The sequence below is a fragment of the Nerophis ophidion genome, linkage group LG17 (assembly GCF_033978795.1).
Source record: "Nerophis ophidion isolate RoL-2023_Sa linkage group LG17, RoL_Noph_v1.0, whole genome shotgun sequence".
Lineage (NCBI taxonomy): Eukaryota > Metazoa > Chordata > Actinopteri > Syngnathiformes > Syngnathidae > Nerophis > Nerophis ophidion.
The window spans coordinates 15,287,822-15,308,196 of NC_084627.1; the positions used below are offsets into that span (position 1 = coordinate 15,287,822).

General features: G+C 38.8%; 1 protein-coding gene across 5 annotated transcripts in view; it reads left to right on the plus strand.

The window, feature by feature from the left end:
* znf618 (zinc finger protein 618) overlaps positions 1-20,375 on the plus strand; it is a 75,291-nt gene that overhangs the window by 44,249 nt on the left and 10,667 nt on the right. For 4 of the 5 annotated variants that reach the window (XM_061876402.1, XM_061876400.1, XM_061876403.1 and 1 more), the window contains 8 exons: positions 335-424; positions 564-644; positions 3,286-3,375; positions 6,171-6,260; positions 10,313-10,390; positions 10,714-10,758; positions 17,413-17,490; positions 17,988-18,149. In XM_061876402.1, coding sequence (XP_061732386.1) covers positions 335-424; positions 564-644; positions 3,286-3,375; positions 6,171-6,260; positions 10,313-10,390; positions 10,714-10,758; positions 17,413-17,490; positions 17,988-18,149 — 714 coding nt within the window. The remainder of the gene's footprint in view (positions 1-334; positions 425-563; positions 645-3,285; positions 3,376-6,170; positions 6,261-10,312; positions 10,391-10,713; positions 10,759-17,412; positions 17,491-17,987; positions 18,150-20,375) is intronic. The other variant, XM_061876404.1, reaches the window with a different exon arrangement.

The window sequence follows — 20,375 nt, forward strand, 5'->3', positions numbered from 1 at the left end:
GTTAACAGCCACCTGGCTGAACTGTCTTCCCTAATGCAGCCAAATTAGCATCCTTAATTTAATGTCCTTTTAGCCTGCACACCTGACGTGATATTCCTAACAAGTGAATAACATAAACAAAACAAAATCCTATTATTGCAGCAAGGTTTTGTTTTTAAAACTCATGCGCCAGTCTCGTATTTGTATTCTCTATTATTATTATTATTACCCTTCTTCCAATTACAGTGTGGGTTCAGTCGTCCACTAAATACTGCCTGCCAGGGCGAGGATGTTATTGTCTGGGTGGCCTTGAATCAACAAATGCTCATTTCTCTCCTATCTGTTCATCTGTAAGGTGGCTTCCGTTACTCCTGTGACATCTGCGGCAAGAAGTATAAATACTACAGCTGCTTCCAGGAACACCGTGACCTGCATGCAGTGGATGGTAAAACTCAGGCTTCATTCTGCACGCTTTGCATGGCAAATAGCAGGGGCAGGATATCCGGACAAAATTGATTTTATGAGCTACATGCTAGCATTTTGCATCAACTTCTTACATGTAGCTCTTTGCCCCGCCTCCTTAGATCCATATGAGCAGGTTGTGCTACCTATCGACGGCCTTAAAGAAGAGGAGCCAATTGAACCCTACCATAAAATTGGACCAAGTAAGACCATTTTATGTTCTTTAGTCTTCAGTTTTCATAGCCTGTAATGTGCATCGATTTGTCGACAAGAATCATTATTAAAATTTATTATCAGTGACTTCATCGCTCGTGTTTTTCCGGACGGAAACGAACATGTTCGCGTAGGTGTGTCGGGTGACTGCTAAGCAACAGGAAGAGAAAAGTGGCTGCGGCCATTGCAAAAACACAGCAAGTGAAAACTAAACACGTCAAGGACACATATTGCGAAGCGAACCTTGCGTTTCTTAGCCGTACATCTGTTACGCGGGAGCATTTAAGTTGAGGCTTGTCGGATATCTGGAGAATGCAGCCTCCGACTCCTCTGTAATATATTTAGTAATCAGCTAGCTATTGACAGAGAGTTGAAGTCGTGTGAAAAATAGCTTGAAATATTATTTTGGTTGGTTGAAGTTTTTTTTTTTTTAGAACATGAATGCAGTTTCACCATGAAACAGCACCTATTTTCCATTTCTCTTTACAACATGCCCGAAAAGGAGTAGGAAGAAGCAAAGCTTATTTAATTCTTACCCCTTTTCTGCTTCATAACAGTTACTTACACATCTGTTCACTTCATGTTTTCAATTTGTAGCACAATTACATCAATGATTTATATGTATAAAAGTTCTCTTCATAAATAGGTAAGTCAGTTATAATTCCCTTAATGAAATTATTAATTTTATTTCCAATAAATATCATAATTTTTTCTTTTTTTTCTTTGTAAGCACTTTGCGTTTGAACAACCTCTTAAACTGCATCAAGTTAGTATATTGGTTTACTTCTTCGCCTAATCCATTTCATAAATATAATTGTATACACTGATATCCTAAAGGTCTTAAGTGTTGTACGTGCATACACATGTTTTAAGTTAGATTTTTCTAGGGTTGTATTTCTCCTCTTTTGTTGAGAAGAATTGTTGTACATTCTTGGATGGCAGGTTAAAGTTGGCTTTGTACATAATTATAGCTGTTTGCAAATGCACCAAGCATTAGCTAAAGTCTGTCAGCTAAACTTTGTATATATACCTTCTGTATACATCTTTCAAAACACATAATCCAAAAAATGTTTTTTTTCTTATTTCAGAAGCTTGTTCGATGTTGTGTTGTTTTTGTAGATAGGTGTGACCCACACAAAAGAAACTATACGGATTTTGGTAAATCTTACAAATGTCCAGTTACCCCAAACATAATGTGTGTGAAAATTTCCCAAAGTTTTAGTTATCTTGGTCACTTTTCACAGAAGTAATTTTCTTTCCAAAATTTGCTCCAAATGGGCTGCGTGGCATAGGAAGGCAAATTTGCATACATCGTGCACAATTGTCAATTATTCGTGCACATTCCTCTTTAGGAATTTAGAGTTACGGATTTTTACAGTCCCATACTCTCTCAACTTCAGAACTGAGTGAACAATTCTACTTTTTGATGGAGCATAACGGCGAAGAAACCTTCTACAAAAATCGGCTTGCACTACAATTAATGATTGGTTGGCAAGGCCTCCATGCAAAATGCATTTTCCTTAGTTGACTTCAAAGCCAAGACATTTCAGGGAAACATTTTTCATTCACAAAATCCACCTTTATTCATTGGGACATTTGAAGCGGCGAAACAACTTCCAAGACAAGCCAAACAGTTCAGGTGCAAACGATTGAATGCCCTGAGATCACATGTTTATTATTTTTGTAGCAGCTTAATGACCTGCAGTTATAAATGATAAATGGGTTGTACTTGTATAGCGCTTTTCTACCTTCAAGGTACTCAAAGCGCTTTGACACTACTTCCACATTTACCCATTCACACACACATTCACACACTGATGGAGGGAGCTGCCATGCAAGGCGCCAACCAGCACCCATCAGGAGCAAGGGTGAAGTGTCTTGCTCAGGACACAACGGACGTGACGAGGTTGGTTCTAGGCGGGATTTGAACCAGTGACCCTCGGGTTGCGCACGGCCACTCTCCCACTGCGCCACGCCGTCCCTTATAGTGTTATTAAATATTTCTGAATTGAGTAAGTCATCTTTACTCGCGTAATTGTTGCACATTCCTAAAAATGTTTCAAGCGGATGGAATTTAAAAGCCAAGGGCTGAATTACAGCCTCTCAATATGTGTACATTACATATTCCGATTAGTTGACTAATCGTTGGGAGAGTCAATGACTATTCGACTATCAAAATAGTTGATGGTTGAACCACATAGTAACAATTAAAGTAATGCTGTCCGTCAAGGCAGTGTTGCATTAGAATAATAAAATCTAATGGATAGAAATATGTAAGAAACAAAAGGCATAGCCCTTTTACGCTACCTCAAAAATATAAGTACCCCAGTTTTTCTTACCGCTGTTTACCATCATGGTTTAGTTTTGAATATGTGACCTGTACTTGAACCAGTTATTAGCATCAACTTGTCAGCTTTTTCTGTTTACATTGTGCCTTTCTGCTCTTTTTTACAAGTTTTTTGCAGTTTTTTTTTTTTTTTAATCGTGCCGCATGCTCATAAAAAAAAATACAACGAGCGTTCGGGCAGCCCTGCTTAAATAGATAACCACACAAGTAATAAAAGCATCTTGAATATTAACTGTCTGGCGCATAGTCTTTTATTTATTACAGTTGTCTTTTGTCTTCTGAAGAAACGGGGAGCTTTGTTTGCGAGTTCTGTGGGAAGCAGTACAAATATTTCAACCCATACCAGGAGCACGTTGCCCTTCACACACCAATGAGTAAGCCCATATTTTCTATTTTACTATTATGTGCAACAATGTTTGTGGGTCTCAGTAAAATGTAATAACTTCAACTTTTTATGTCTTTTAAGGCTCTTGATTGGCTTATGAAGTTGATTTGTTCCTCTGCAGAGCTAAAACTCATAATGGAAGACATAATTAAACTTAGCGCCCTTGTGTTGTGTGTCGTGTGAGCTGACAAACATAGAAAATGACTAACAAAACAAACAAATTGAAATAAACAGTAATGAGTAGCTTACACGTTGCACAGATGGCTACAAGTTTAAGCCCTGGCCTGAGTTAGTCCAAAAACATTGAATTTATGATACTTTTAAAACAGCATCTCAGTCAAATCTGTGCTTTATGAATACCCGGTATAGAGCATTTTCCATACAATTGATCCATTACAAATACATTTGGTCCACTACGAATAGATTCTGTGCAACCTGTTTGCCTTCCCTCAAACACATCATAATTGGAGTGTCTGTGAAGTTAGCTTATCATTACAACTCTGTACAGTTGTAATGACACACCTCAGGAGCACCTGGTCTGCCTGAGAATATAAAAACAAGCTATAGCTAGCGAGTATTCACACACTTCTATATACTCCTTTTCAACAGCTAAAAAATCGGACTTTTTCTGGTCTTATCGGACACCTTTGAAGACTTTAACATGTATGGCTCTTCTCAACGAGCAATGGGTCCTGCTGTTTGCCTCTCCCAAAGCACTCATTGATTGATTGATTGATACTTTTATTAGTAGATTGCACAGTTCAGTACATATTCCGTACAATTGACCACTAAACGGTAACACCCGAATAAGTTTTTCAACTTGTTTAAGTCGGGGTCCACGTTAATCAATTCACAGGCATCTCTGTCCTTTTTGTGACAATGACAAAAAGAAGCGACCAAAAGAATTTACATGACAAGTACAGGCCAAAAGTTTGGACACATCTCCTCATTCACAACACAACTGATGGTCCCAACACCATTGATAAAGCAAGAAATTCCACCAATCAACCCTGATAAGGCACACCTGTGAAGTGAAAACCATTGCCGGTGACTACCTCTTGAAGCTCATCGAGAGAATGCCAAGAGTCTGCAAAGCAGTAATCCGAGGAAAGGGTGGCTATTTTGAAGAAACTAGAATATAAAACAGGGGTAGGGAACCTATGGCTCTAGAGCCAGATGTGGCTCTTTTGATGACTGCATCTGGCTCTCGGATAAATCTGAGCTGACTTTGCTTAACACAATAAGTAATGATAAATTCCACTTGTAATCACAGTGTTAAAAATAATGTTCAAAATATAAAAAAATCTCATGCATTTTTAATCCATTCATCCGTTTTCTACTGCACCTGTTTAAGAAGTTGCGTTAATGGTAGGAAGTTATTTATTTACTATTGGTTAGTGTGGGGCTTGCCCTCCTGGGGGTTCTTCAGACCACCAAGCACCAACATGAGAGCGTGTTTCAGGGTTACAATATTGTTTTATTTTTCAATAAGCCTCTCAGTTGCTTTCCAGCAATTGTCTTTTTGTCTTTCGTCCTCGCTTGTGCTTTGGCTCCAGCTCCAACCCCGTCTGTCCTCCTGGCTGCTGCTTATAACCGAGCGGCAGGTGATTAGATAACAAGGCCCAGATGGGCCATCTACGCACCTGTCGCTGATTTCGAGGCTGATCCTGGCAACACCTCGGTTCGCTGTAGGCCCGCAGGCCACGCCCCCTCCACAGTTAGCTTCAGAATAACAATGTTATTACAAAAAATTATATATGGCTCTTACAGAAATACATTTGAAAATATTTGGCTTGTTGGCTCTCTCAGCCAAAAAGATTCCCGACCCCTGATATAAAACATGCATCCATCCATTTTCTACCGCTTCTCCCTTTTGGGGTCCTATCTCAGCTGCAATCGGGCGGTAGGCGGTGTACACCCTGGACAAGTCGCCACCTCATCGCGGGGCCAACACAGATCATACTTGCCGACCCTCCCAATTTTTCCAGGAGACTCACGAATTTCGGTGCCCCTCCTGAAAATCTCCAGCCATGCAGGTCGCACTGAGGGTGGCCGTATAAACAACTTTAACACTGTTACAAATATGCGCCACACTGTGAACCCATACCAAACAAGATTGACAAACACATTTCAGGAGAACATCTGCACCGTAACAGAACATAAAGACAACAGAACAAATACCCAGAAGCTCTTGCAGCACTAACTCTTCTGGGACGCTACAATATACACCACCGCTACCACCAAACCCAACCCCGCCCACCTCAAACCATTACCCTCCACCCCCTATCTCCCAAATTCGGAGGTCTCAAGGTTTTCGAGTATGACACACATAGACATTCGTACTCACATTCACACACTAGGTCCAATTTAGTGTTGCCAATCAACCTATCACCAGGTGCATGTTTTTGTTTTCAGTTATTTCACCTTTTTTTGTTAAGTGCATAACTCCACATGTGTTCTTTTATAGTTTTGATGCCTTTGGTGACAATCTACATAATCCACAGTAGTCATGAAAATAAAGAAAACACATTGAATGAGAATGTGTGTCCAAACTTTTGGCCTGTACTGTATTCTAAACACATTTGTTTTTTCCTCATTTTTCCCACAGTGTCCATAAAAAGTACATCCACATGCGTGATGGCCAATTATACAAACCAAGAGCCAAAAATAGATTGCAATCCTGTTCTAAACGCTGATGTGTTTTATTTATGTACTTTATCATGTTTGTCAAGTATTTTTACATTTAATTCTGTCTTAATATGTGCTTATTATCTCCCGACTTAGGTTCCTTTGATCTGAAGACGTCGCGGGTGCAGGAGTGTGGCAGCCTGGACATGAGTAAATTTGGCCAGAGCCAAACCGATAAGATAAAAAGTAAGCATGCTTGGTTTATTCAAAAACATTTTAAAGGAACAATATCGATAGCTTGTGAAGGAACATTCATCATCGGTGTAATTAGAGAATGTGAATGCTTTTGGAATTGTCTGAGCTTGTCAGCATGACACATGATGTTATTATCAAAAAGACAGATGAAATTAAACAAAGATCAATGCAAATGGAAGGAATCGAGTGAAATGTGAACTGTTGAATGATGTGCGCGTTTCTGGGTATCTGATTATCTGCTTTAGATTTTTGCGTGATTTAAACATTTGGGTGGAAATGTGCCTTTGAAGTCGTACACCATCATGTAAAACTCAGTAAACTGGAAACTATACATTCAGCAACGCCAATCTAACACAATGTGCCGTGTCTGTTAACATTGCTACTTTTACACTTTTATGCTTATTGAAAGGACTGTTTGCATTTTTCACAACTAAAGAATATAACAAGAAGGCCACCAGCTAGCTTACAGTATGTTACCATTAGTACTTCAAGAGAACAGATTTAATAAATACCGTATTTTTCTGAGTATAAGTCACTCCGGAGTATAAGTCACACCTGCCGAAAATGCATAATCAAGATGGGAAAAAACATATATAAGTCGCACTGGAGTATAAGTCGCATTTTTTGGGGAAATTTATTTGATAAAACCCAACACCAAGAATAGACATTTGAAGGGCAATTTAAAATAAATAAAGAATAGTGAACAACAGGCTGAATAAGTGTACGTTATATGACTCACAAATAACCAACTGAGAAGGTGCCTGGTATGTTAACGTAACATATTATGGTAAGAGACGGCGTGGCGCAGTGGAAGAGTGGCTGTGCGCAACCCGAGGGCCCCTGGTTCAAATCCCACCTAGTACCAACCTCGTCACGTCCGTTGTGTCCTGAGCAAGACACTTCACCCTTGCTCCTGATGGGTGCTGGTTGGCGCCTTGCATGGCAGCTCCCTCCATCAGTGTGTGAATGTGTGTGTGAATGGGTAAATGTGGAAGTAGTGTCAAAGCGCTTTGAGTACCTTGAAGGTAGAAAAGCGCTATACAAGTACAACCCATTTATCATTTATCATTTAGAACATGCTATACATTTACCAAACAATCTGTCACTCCTAATCGCTAAATCCCATGAAATCTTATACGTCTAGTCTCTTTCCTGAATGAGCTAAATAATATTATTTGGTATTTTTCTGATAATGTGTTAATAATTTCACACATAAGTCGTTCCTGAGTATAAGTTGCACCCCTGGCCATCCATCCATCCATTTTCTACCGCTTATTCCCTTTCGGGGTCGCGGGGGGCGCTGGCGCCTATCTCAGCTACAATCGGGCGGAAGGCGGGGTACACCCTGGACAAGTCGCCACCTCATCGCAGGGCCAACACAGATAGACAAACAACATTCACACTCACATTCACACACTAGGGCCAATTTAGTGTTGCCAATCAACCTATCCCCGGGTGCATGTCTTTGGAAGTGGGAGGAAGCCGGAGTACCCGGAGGGAACCCACGCATTCACGGGGAGAACATGCAAACTCCACACAGAAAGATCCCGAGCCTGGATTTGAACCCAGGACTGCAGGACCTTCGTATTGTGAGGCAGACGCACTAACCCCTCTGCCACCGTGAAGCCCACCCCTGCCCAAACTATGAAAAAAAACTGCGACTTATAGTCCGAAAAATATGGTAATTGTCTATTTGTCACAATTAGAAGTTACATTTTGTAAAACTCTTCCACATGGACCGAAATAAATTTTGGCTTTGATTGGCTTTAATTTTCCGTGTCTGGACGCGGGCATGCAGAAAAGATCTTGAAGATTATTAAAAAAAAAAAAAGGATGCAATAGCCGCCACGCAGAGTTTAAACAGGTGAGCAAGACCATAAATCACTCAAAACACCGCCCTTGCTCTGTGGCGTTGGTTTTTACATTTTACACTGCGCACCAAATCAATTTTTTTTTCCCTTAAGCAACACAGATGAGATTTTTTTTTGCCAGTCTAAACGCTCCAAGTGCTTTAAATCTGATCTTTTCACATCAAATTAAGGCCACATCAAGAGGTAGTCCAAATCCAATTGGAATTTGATCTTTTCAAGTGTGACTTCAGTCTAAATGACAATGCGACCTGAATGCGACCCGGATGGGACGTTTTCCTCAACTTTGGGCGAGGTACATAATTTGGTGTGCGGGGAAAGACCCGGCCCGCCAGCAGAAGTGAATACTTCACCATAACATTCGGTTTTGGCGACCCAAGTTTATTTTCAATGGCCAAAATGTCGGTGCATCACGAGTCAATAGCATGCAAATAATGGCCAATGTGTAATATATGACAATATATTTTAGTTCCGAAGAAATATCAATTGTTGAAGGACCGTAATCGATGCTGTGGCGTTTTTGCTTACATGTGAGTTGAAAAATAAAGCTAATGTTGATCCACGCTGATATCCGTGGCTCTTCTACTTAACAGCCATAAAAATATTAGAACCCTCCCAGATATATTATAGTATATATATCCATTAAATGGTAAATGGGTTGTACTTGTATAGCGCTTTTCTATCGCTTTTAAGGAGCCCAACGCGCTTTGACAGTATTTCCACAATCGCCCATTCACACACACATTCACACACTGACAGTTAATACATTACATAACTATAATTCATTTTCACGTAAAACAACACACATTTTTCAGGTGTGGTGACCATTATCTACTGTGGCGACTTTTATTTTATTTTGTAGTAGTAGTAGCAGCGACTTCATTGTTCATTTACGGAATCCGGTCAATTTCCTTTGTTTTCACTTTATCGAACTGCACATGCAATTGACGTCAAGGCCACATTGGGGCTTGTGCCTGTTTACACTGGAGTCTGATAAAGATCACATTTACTTATAGACTGCTACATTACAGTCAGCTGAAAAAAATCTGATTTTGAAAACAATCCGATTTGGGACACAGTCTGCAGTGTTAACATAGTCAATGATAGAAAGTGAGCTCCCTCTAAGCATCTACTGAAATATGACATACACCAGCTTGAAATAGTTTCAAGTGTCTCTTCAAACACAAGTGTGAAGGTTAAGATTATTTCTTTTTTATTATTTCCATTAGTAGTTATTACTATGTAAATCACAAACTAAAATCAAAATGGTCAGACTAAGTCCCCCAAAAGAAACGGAACTCACAAATGTTTAAATAAATCTGTCAATTAAATTTTTTTTGTCTGTAAATTGACTTTGTGCATAACATATTGGAACAATAGCCATTCCCAAAATTCCTTGGTTTGAAGTCAACCAAGGAAAATACATTTTGCATGGAGTCCTCTTTCTCCAATAATGTGCGAGCACATTTTCTTAGAAAGTTTCTGTGTTGTCATGCGCCATCATTTAGCAGAATTTTTGACAGGGTTCAGAAGTTCAGGGATTATTGGACTGTGCAAAATTTTCTAAAGTTTGAGTAATTGAAAATTTTGTGTGTCATATGCAAGTTTGCCTCCAACACTGTGGAGCCCAATTTGGAAAGAACATGGCTTTTATGCAGACACCAATATAATGGAAACTTTAGGAAATGATAGTACACAGACTAAAGTTAAAGGTCAGCAAACGTCTTGAAAGTTGCTGGACCTTTTTTGAGGATTTTATAACATTTTTATAGGTTATGCTATTTTTTGAGTCACTCTGTACAACATATATTACATTGTTTTATGATACATGACAAGTCCCAGGCTTCCAAAACTCTTTTTCCAGAAGAGCACTTTGCCATAAAGAGCTATTTAGAGCGTGCACACGTCTTGTTAAAAGTGGGTCAAAAAAGACGAGGAGTGAGGAGCAGCAATTTAAGCTCGTGTGAGGAGCTTAAATGTTCACATTTGATGAGACGGTTGACGCGATTGATTCGCAGCCTCTATTGATTGACATGTGTAAAATATTAAAATTGCACATTTTACCTCATCCTGACAGTCATGGTGGCATATAAAATGTAGAAATCTTTGAATTAGCCACAAGATACCTCATGCTGATTACTGTAGTGTCTCTCCTGTTTTTTGCACTTTACACAGACGTTCACTTCAGACGGAAATTGGAGAACGCATTACAATCGAGTCTGGTGGACACAAACAGTTCGCAGAACTCAAGTGGTGAGTCTTTTTATGCTCGTGTTTGTAGCCCGAATTTTTATTTTGTGTTTGTCAAAAAGACTTTGAAGAGGTTTATTTTTTTCAACCTGCCTCCCTATACTCTATTGTGTATGTCCTGCTTTGTTCATATTTCAAAGATGGGAGTGGCTGTACTCCCCTTATCCTAATGCTTACTTTGTTGTATGCAATTTGCATAACATTGATGGCACATTGTTTCTTGTAACAAGACACATTTTTTTTCACAAGGAAGTCATCAAACTGCTATTGTAGTATTTCCGTGCATCTACCAGTATATACTGTAACTCACATCCTCCTGTTCATAGGAACTCCGAGCCCTCTGGTGGCTACTTCCTTCTCTACACCTCAGAGTAAGTCACACCCCCAGCGCCTGTACACACACAAACACACACACACGACCCCACCTTTTGGCTATAAACAAATTACATTATGCGCACGCAGCAGCTCTCTCTCCATTTCATGTCACTTTTATTTCTGTGCGAGCCATTGTGCTTCTCATCATGCTGCATTCACTTTCATCACCATTCTATTTAAAAGGATGCACATTAGGTTTATTATACATTTGGAGAACGCTTCGATCAGAGCTTTTTTTAAGTGTGAGCCTCAGAGAACATAAAAAGGGGGGCATCTTTTTACTCCCTGATATAAATACTCTAAATCAGGGGTCTCAATTGCACTCCACTAGGGACCCGTATTTTCCATAAGTCGTTAAGTTGCCACTCATTTTAATAGATTTTACCCTTTCCAAAAGGCATGGAAGTGTATTCATGTTAAAAAAGGACAAAGTGCTGTTCAGAGCACATAAAAAAATAGGTGGCCATTTTGTAAATCAACTACCAAAATGCGCTACACCAGCGAGGGCTGCATACTGCAAAAATTAATAATGCATAGGGCCGTATTTATACATTTTCTGCATTAGATCTAGTTTATATTTTATTAAGTGACAAAGCAAATTGGTGGGATATTTAATAATCTCATTAATAATTAATTTTAGTTTTTAGAATATGCCCATGTGCCATGGCAGAATGTTATGTTTTAGCTATTAGTGGTATTGTTGTTTGTGGTGTCCCGATTCGATTACAATATCGGATATCGGTGCAATATCAACAACAACAAAAAAACAAGTATTGCTTGTATTCCGACACTTGACTTCTTCCCGTAAGTAAAAACCATTGGTGGTCAACGAAGCCAAGATGGCTGTTGTATAGCAAGCTATCGAAGTACAAAATAAGCTTAAATGTTCCCTCAAAAAGCAGATACAGACAAATTAATCAAACTATGCAATGCAATAAAAAAAAAAAAAAAAAAATTGCCGAATGATATTAAGGATTATACGTCGTTCGCGTTCCCAGACATATGGAACTATAACTCCAGACATCATTCTGCACGACCAAAACACGTGAAAACTTAGAAAAGCATGGAGGTCTACAACTTCTTTGTGTTTGGCTGGGTCAGGGAAATTGGTATCAAGACTCTCCCGGATAAATATGTGTTGTTTTTGCCCAGGTAAAGTTGCATTTCCTCATATAACTTTGCGTCTACTTGTTGGTGTTGCACGCGCTGTTTAGGAGTAATATGTTTTTGAGTAACGCGATGTTTTGATCTTTATCAAAAAATAACTGTAGATGTCAACATTGTATATGTGCTGAATGCTTCATTTATGATTGCCGCCTTTGGTAAAAGCTTAACCCGTTTAGTTTTTGCTGACATTTGCCTTATTTTCTTTAGACCCACCGAGTTGGTGCTTTTCGAAAACACTTAAAGTACCAATGATTGTCACACACAAACTAGGTGTGGTGAAATTTGTCCTCTGCATTTGACCCATCCCCTTGTTCACCCCCTGGGAAGTGAGGGGAGCAGTGAGCAGCAGCGGTGCTACGCCCGGGAATCATTTATCCTGATTCAACCCCCAATTCCAACCCTTGATGCTGAGTGCCAAGCAGGGAGGCAATGGTTCCCATTTTTTTTATTGTCTTTGGTATGACTCGGCCGGGATTTGAACTCCCAACCTACCGATCTCAGGGCGGACACTCTAACCACTAGGCCACTGAGTAGGGTTATCAATCATGTGTTAAAGAAATGCAGGTAATATCCGGATAATAATTAAATGAGAAGTGATAAGCGGTAAAAGTATATCAAACAAACCTTTTGACGAAGTGATCACTGCAAACTCATGCATTTTTCGACTGTACTCCCTTGGACTGGAGTGTTGTTTCTTAAGATCTTGCACTCTTCCGCCCTTTTGGATTGCCTCCCAATAAACTCTGAAGAAACGTTTATCCTTTTTGCGATTTGAACGAGAAAACACCTCAAGCATTGGACTGGCGCCTAATATCCATTGAGAACTGAGCGAGCTTGACCACAACACATATTGAATGGGAGGGACATGACGTCAGTATCCATCCATCCATTTACTACCGCTTGTCCCTTTTGGGGTCACAGGGGCTGCTGGAGCATATATCAGCTGCATTCGGGCGGAAGGCAGGGAACACGTCAGTAAAATCCAAAAAATTGGTTGACATCAGCTTGCATGTGAAATCTCTGATATTAGCTCCATTAGAAGTGGTCTTGCACCGCGTTGACTTGTGTAAAGCGGGACAATTAACAGCTACCGTATGTTCCGGACTATAGAGTGCACCGATATATTAGCCATATATATGTTGCGAAATGACTATTTACACAGAAAGATTCTGTAAATGTTTATTTACATAATACATACCTTAATTGTTTCCAAACAGTGCTTATACCACGGCAGTAAAATGGCTGAGCAAACAAAACAGAGGTCATTGTCATGGACACACTAAGAGCAGAAGCTAAGCTAAACAGACTAAATAACTCCAGGGTGACGTCTTGGCCTGTACACTGAGGATTTTACGAAACTGAAAAAAGAATGTCGTCGTTTGTTAGCATATTAGCTAATGCTAAAGACGCTCGCATCGTTACTTTAGGATAGCATGTACAAATATGCATGAACATATTCCTATAGACATCACACACGTGACGATTTAGTAAGTATAAACAGTTTTAGTTATACTGCAAAACTTACAAACGTTGCAAGGAGTTGTAAATTAACAATCCATACGAACAGAACGCTAAGGACGGCGAGAACACTGAACGGCACTTTCAATTTTTGGTTGAAAGCACTAAATGGAAAGACTCTGCTGTACCTGCACTGAGAAAACTTGTCCAAAAGATGGCGCCATTGCACAAACGACAAAACACATTCTCATTGTATTTGCTTGTTTTTCTTTATTTTTCAAACTTTGTATTTAGGCCGTCTGCGAAGAAAACTCCATAAATTAATTAAGAGGTCAAAGTGTGGGAAAAAAATAGCGTTTTATAATCTGGCATTTACGGTAAATGTCCTTCATTAAGCACATATGTTTGATATTTTCTTTTATTTTAGTTAATTAATTTATAAAAGGTAAACATGCCGAGCTATACTGTGAGATACTAGGATCTGGCAGCTGCCCAACAGCTAAGTACAGTACACAACAGCAAACAAGCTCGACGTATGTAGCAATTGTCATTAATTGAAAAATATTGTAGCCCAAAATACGAAATTGGTCAATATAAACACATATAAAGTCGGTATAATTGCATATTACTTATGTAAACTAAGTCGGACGTTTATTTAAAAATATCCTCTTGTGTGGATCATTCAAGTGTGTCATGAGAGTCATGTGTTAAACTTAATTATTGTGACCACTAGTTATTGGCACAACAAATTATCACTCCACTTCCATTTAATTAAAGACACCATAAGTCCATTCAATGTAATAACGGGTTAGTTTTTTTCATACCAGTACACATGTTATGTTTGAATAATTTGACTTAATCAAGCCTTTTTGTAACATTTCACACTACAAAATAATTGCAGTATGTACTGTGTAGCGTGGGTTCCCTCCGGGTACTCCGGCTTCCTCCCACTTCCAAAGACATGCACCTGGGGATAGGTTGATTGGCAACACTAAATTGGCCCTAGTGTGTGAATGTGAGTGTGAATGTGGTCTGTCTTATCTGTGTTGGCCCTGCGATGAGGTGGCAACTTGTCCAGGGTGTACCCCGCCTTCCGCCCGATTGGAGCTGAGATAGGCGCCAGCGCCCCCCGTGACCCTGAAAGGGAATAAGCGGTAGAAAATGGATGGATGGATGTACTGTGATTCGTGCTTATACAGAGCATCCATAAAGTGTTCACATCGCTTCACTTTTTCCACATTTTGTCATGTTACCGCAAGACCTAAGAATCTTTGGGCACCTCACTATTTGATTACGATTCAGTACCTACGATTCGATAAAAAATATATTATTGATGCAGCTTCGATTTATGTATACTATTGCAGTTTTACATTTCTTTTCCGTTCACTAAATAAGCATTTATCACTTGCAACTTAAAAAAAACAGTGCATTTGTAATAGGAAATAGTTAAAATAGTTACCACATTTTTAAATCAATGAAAATGTGTGCAAAATTGGAACATAAAGTGCCTGATAATAAATGAGATGGTGGGATCTCTAGGTGAGGTGGCTCACTACAGTCAGTCAAATTTTAGAACCGTCCGCATTACTTTATTTACAATAAATATATCGAATATTGACGTTTACTAACGGATTCTATAATCGTCCATGTACGAATTGCGATACACTTAAAAAAATTGATAATTTTCCCCACCTTTAGTTACAGCCTTATTCCAAAATGGAATACATTCATTTGTGTCCTCCAAATTACACACACAATACCCCATAATGACAATGTAAAAAAGTATATATTTTTTATTTTATTTAATTTTTTTACATATTTTTGCAAATGTACTAAAATATGAAAAACAAAGAAATCACATGTACATAAGTATTGAGAGACTTAGCCATGAAGCTCAAAAGTCAACTGAAGGGTATACTGTTTCAACTGATTATCATTGATATGTCTACCTGTGGTAAATTCCGTTGCTAGGACATGATTTGGAAAGGCACACCTGTCTATATACTTTATATGGTCTCACACTTGACAGTGCATGGCAGAGCACAAACCAAGAATGAAGTTAAATTAATTTTCTGTAGGCCTCCAAGACACGATTCTCTCGTGGCACAAATTTGAGAAAAGGTACAGAAAAGTATCTGCTGCCAATGAGCACAAAGGCCTCCATCTCCCGGAAATAGAAGACATCTGGAACCACCAGGACTCTTCCTAGAGCTGACCGGCAGCCTAAACAGAGCGATCGGGGTAGAAGGGTCCTAGTCGGGGAGGTGACAAAAACCTGACGGTCACTCTGTCAGAGCTACAGCTTTCCTCGGTGGATAGAGGAAAAGCTTCCAGAAGTACAACCATCTCTTCAGCAATCCCCAAGTCAGGCCTGTATGGTAGAGTGGTCAGACGGAAGCCATTCCTTTGTAAACATTTGCCAAAAAGCGCCTAAAAGACTCTCAGGCCATGTGAAACAGAGTTATCTGGTCTGATGAGACACAGATTGAACTCTTAGGGAGGAATGCCAGGCATCATGTTTGGAGGAAGCCAGGCACCGCTCATCACCAGACCAATACCATCCCTACAGTGAAGCTTGGTGGTGGCAGCATCATGCTGTGGGGGTGGTTTTCAGCGGCAGGAACTTGGGAGTCTAGTCAGGATAGAGGGAAAGATGAATGCATCAATGTACAGAGACATCCTGGATGAAAACCTGCTCCAGAGTGCTATTGAGCTTAGACTGTGGCAATGGTTCATCTTTCAGCAGGACAACTACCCGAAACACACAGCCAATGTATCAAAGGAAAAGGCTTCAGGACAACCCTTACATGTCCATGAGTGGTCCAGCCAGATCCCAGACTTAAATCCGATCATCTCTGGAGAAATCTGAAAATGTGTGTGCTAGCCACATCCCATCTAACCTGATGGAGCTTTAGAGGTGCTGGAGAGAGGAATGGACAAAACTGCCCAAAGATAGGTGTGCCAAGCTTGTGGCATCGTATTAAAAAAGACTTGAGGCTGAAATTGCTGCCAAAGATGCATCAACAAAGTATTAAGGAAAGACTGCGAATACTTATGTACATGTATTTCTTTATTATTTATTTTTAATAAATTTCCCACAAAAAATATTTTCACATTATCACTGCAGGGTATTGTGTGTAGAATTTTGAAGACAAAAACACATTTTTGTCCAATACTCATGGCTCTAAAATCAGGATATCGTGTCGGGAGAGAAAATGTTGTATCGGGACACCCCTTGTTGTTGTAGCTACACTTCAAAATAACTATTGGTTTCAATAAATGAAATCACTTAAAAATTAAATATTAAAATGTTTGAAATATTATGTTCAGCTTTGAAAACACGGTATTATACTTAGTCACTCCTCCTGTAGGTTACTTAAAGTCTCATTTTACAAACCTAAAAATAGTAAATAATAATGATCTACTACTGTAAATAGTTTAATAATTCACAGAACTTACTGCCAGGCCTCTTTTGTTTTTGCAAAATTTTAAAGCAGATTTTTTTATTATTTTTTTTTTTACTTAAAAGTTCCTTAAAAAAATGTAATTTTGATGTCTTTACAATGTTCCATACAAATGTTTTAGGAAATCAAGACTAGTCAATGTAGCTGTAGCAATTTTTTCGTTATTTTTCTTAAGCTGCTGCGCATCCCCTGAAGTCTTTTGGTGCTCCTCTTCTGTGTTTTTGTTATGTTGTGGTTATTAGTCTGTGTAAACCAGAGTTAGGATAGAGGGTATACTGAGGTTGCAAATATAGTTCCTGTACTGTATATGTATGGCCCCAGCCTGAATTAACTCAAACTTTATACTCTGCAAAGTATTTAAACTTTTGCCAGCTACATCTCCCATTCAGGTGCTTTTGTCCCCCGATAAGTAACGACAAAAGCAATTAGTGAGACCTTGGTAGTATTGATATTCTTTGGCCTACATGCGGCTCAGAGCCACAATGGAGGCAGCTGGATGGACTAAGATGCATTAGCGCCAGCGTTTTTGTCACTGCTCTTCTGGGCCTTGTGATTTTTTAGAACCCTACACTTGTGGTGCCTGTGGCATCCAGTTCCAGTTCTACAACAACCTGCTGGAGCACATGCAGTCCCACGCTGGTGAGTCCACAACCACAAATGCATGTTGAGCTCCACAGCGAAAACAAATAGTCAATTTGGTAAGTCTGTACGACCAAGCATGTTGTAGGCGTCGAATTGATTGACTTGAGTGTCCTAATGGGGGTTGTTGCAGATCTGGTTCTGGGTCAGCAGTTAGGGTTCTAAAAAGGGTAGCTGTGCAATTTAATTCTAGTATACGGAATTGATGTTTTTACTTGTCGCATCTGTATGTGCAGTTTAGATTGGGAATCTGTAAAACGTCAAGGCTTCATGATTACCACTAAGTTTTCAAATATGAGTGCGATAATTGATTTTGAAATACAGTTTAAATATTCATGTTTTTCTATGAGTTAAGTTTTTTTCATGTTTATCCTTAGCTTTTTATTTCTACCACCACACTCATACTGTACACTTCTTCCTTGCTTTTTAAAAATGTATTTTATCAATGACAAATTGTCACAGCTGATCTTTTCCCTCCCTACTTGTGTCAACTCCAGCCGACATCGAGAACCACACCAAAGGCAACTCTCCAAAAACCTCCTTAGCTTCGGGTCCTCAGGAGCAGCTGTGGAGAGCGTCTCCGGCTCAGGCCGCCCACCCCTCAGTCAAACTACAGATCCAACCTCAAAGCGTCCCCCAGAGAAACCACAGTGTCAGCCGTACGTTCTTGAAATGTTTGTTCTTACTTACTGCATTGTGATGCTGATCTATTAATACAAGGGTACTTTTAGAAACACAGACCAAATTCTGCCGGTACTACCGGGTATCAATTCACGTTAAAATCAAATTGTGGCATATTTTGATGCCTTTGTTGCTTGTGACGTCGCAGATTTGGTGACAAAACAAGCACTCAAGCCGCACTTAGTCGACTCAGACAAACTGCCTTGAGTAATGTTACAATTTGTAATGCCAACAACACAAGTATGCCTCATAGAAAAGGTTTGATTGTAAAGGAAGGCTCCAATTTTCCAAAAATGCGCTTGTTTGATGACAATTTTCATTGGTTTTGCCTTATACAGGCCACTGATTAGCATTAGCAATTTTACATGGCAATTTCAACGCTTCCAAATTTGGTAATGAAAACTACAACTAAGATGTACGTTGCAATGAAACAGCTGGTACTAATAAGTATAGTACTTACAGTCTGGCTGGACAATTAATACATTTTTTATTTTCGTGCATGCAAATTCTGGAGTTTCTGACGATGAAACATGAGGAGCGAATAAAAGAAAACAAAACACGTCTATTAAAAGTTTGGGATCACACTATGTTTGTTACTTCTTTGACAAAGCGCTAGTTTGCCTAATTAATAATCTCTAAACTCGACAAAAAGTAAAGTCAATTTATTTCCGCATTTAGTTAGCCGCGGACAGAGTCACATAATTGCCCAACAAAACAAAATATGCTGTTAAACGCAGAATTTCAGGGAAACTGAGATAAATATAAGTGAAATGTTGTCATTGTAAGGAGAAGTAACAATTGTTTGGGACAATGATGTTTCTGATTGTGCTCATTTATCCCCGACACACTCAACTGCCCCGTCCTGAATTACACTTTGTGGAGACGGCCCCTTAAAATAGCGACTGAACTACAAAGCTACAGCTAGTAAGAACAATCCGTACACCCAGAATACATTTTATCTGCTTCTGTTGTCATCAAAATCATCAATGTAACATTAATGTACAAACAGAACAGCAGTCAAAAGTTGAGAGGCTCTCTTTTGTTATCCAGCCTCAATTTGTCTCCTTACTCAACAAGCTGAGAACAACAGCACAACACACTTACGCCCTTCAAAATAATAGCATGGTGTGCCACATCCAGTCTGACTGTGCTAACAAAATAGAACTTTGAAAAAAAGTACATTGTACTCAAAGCACTTATTGATACAGTTACACGATTATTATGTTTTCACCTAAAATACTGGTCAAAAATGTCCAATAAATGTGAGGAGTTTAGCGTTTACATTTTTTTTTTTATTAAATTTCATTTTTAACAAATCTCATACTCTATGGTGGTAAAATAAGTGTAAAAAGTAAAAATAATAATAATAAAGAATTAAAAACAATTACAATGGAAAAACTAAATTTAATTATTATATTGGGGTTTTTATTTAATTGTACTCTTACTATTATTATTCATAATTTACTTGAAATGGTTTATTCATTATTAATTGATATCCTTTCTTTTAACTATATTTAAAGTTGAGTTTTGGTGGTGTAATAAATACTCATGTTTTCAAATTAATGATTAATCGTGTTAGTAGTCTTGATTAGAATATCAATCAAATTAATCATGATTATAATTTTGGCGTAATTGTGCATCCTTAACTTACAGTATAAACACTTTAAGGGTGCAACAAAAACTGATTTAGCTTAATGGCAAAGACTACTACTACTCCTTGACTTGGCAACACCCCATAGCTTATACACTACTGCCATCAATGTATTGGAGTTGCAACTGCATGCAAAGTCTAGCATATAAAAGTTGCAATTGAGACTTAAAATGTAATAGGGAAACACGATATAACAACTGGTCGTGTTACATTAAAAAAAATTGTATTATTTAGCAATTAACATTTTTAACACACTCTAAAGCAGTGGTGGCCAAACACCAGTCTTTGACGTATTTACTACCGGGCCACACAGAAACATAACATTTATAAGTAACCACATTTTCTCCGAATTAACTTTTGCCTGTCCGAGTTGACGCTAAAAAGCTTGTTCATACATATATAAAAAACTCCTGATAGGAAGTTGCCATTTGTTAAATTTGTTTTATCTTTGAATATGGGACAAATAATGCACATTATTAAACATTTAATATGTACATATGGCAGATTGTAGCCAAAGGCTAATTTCTATCTGCTGTCCCCAGGAGATTGATGG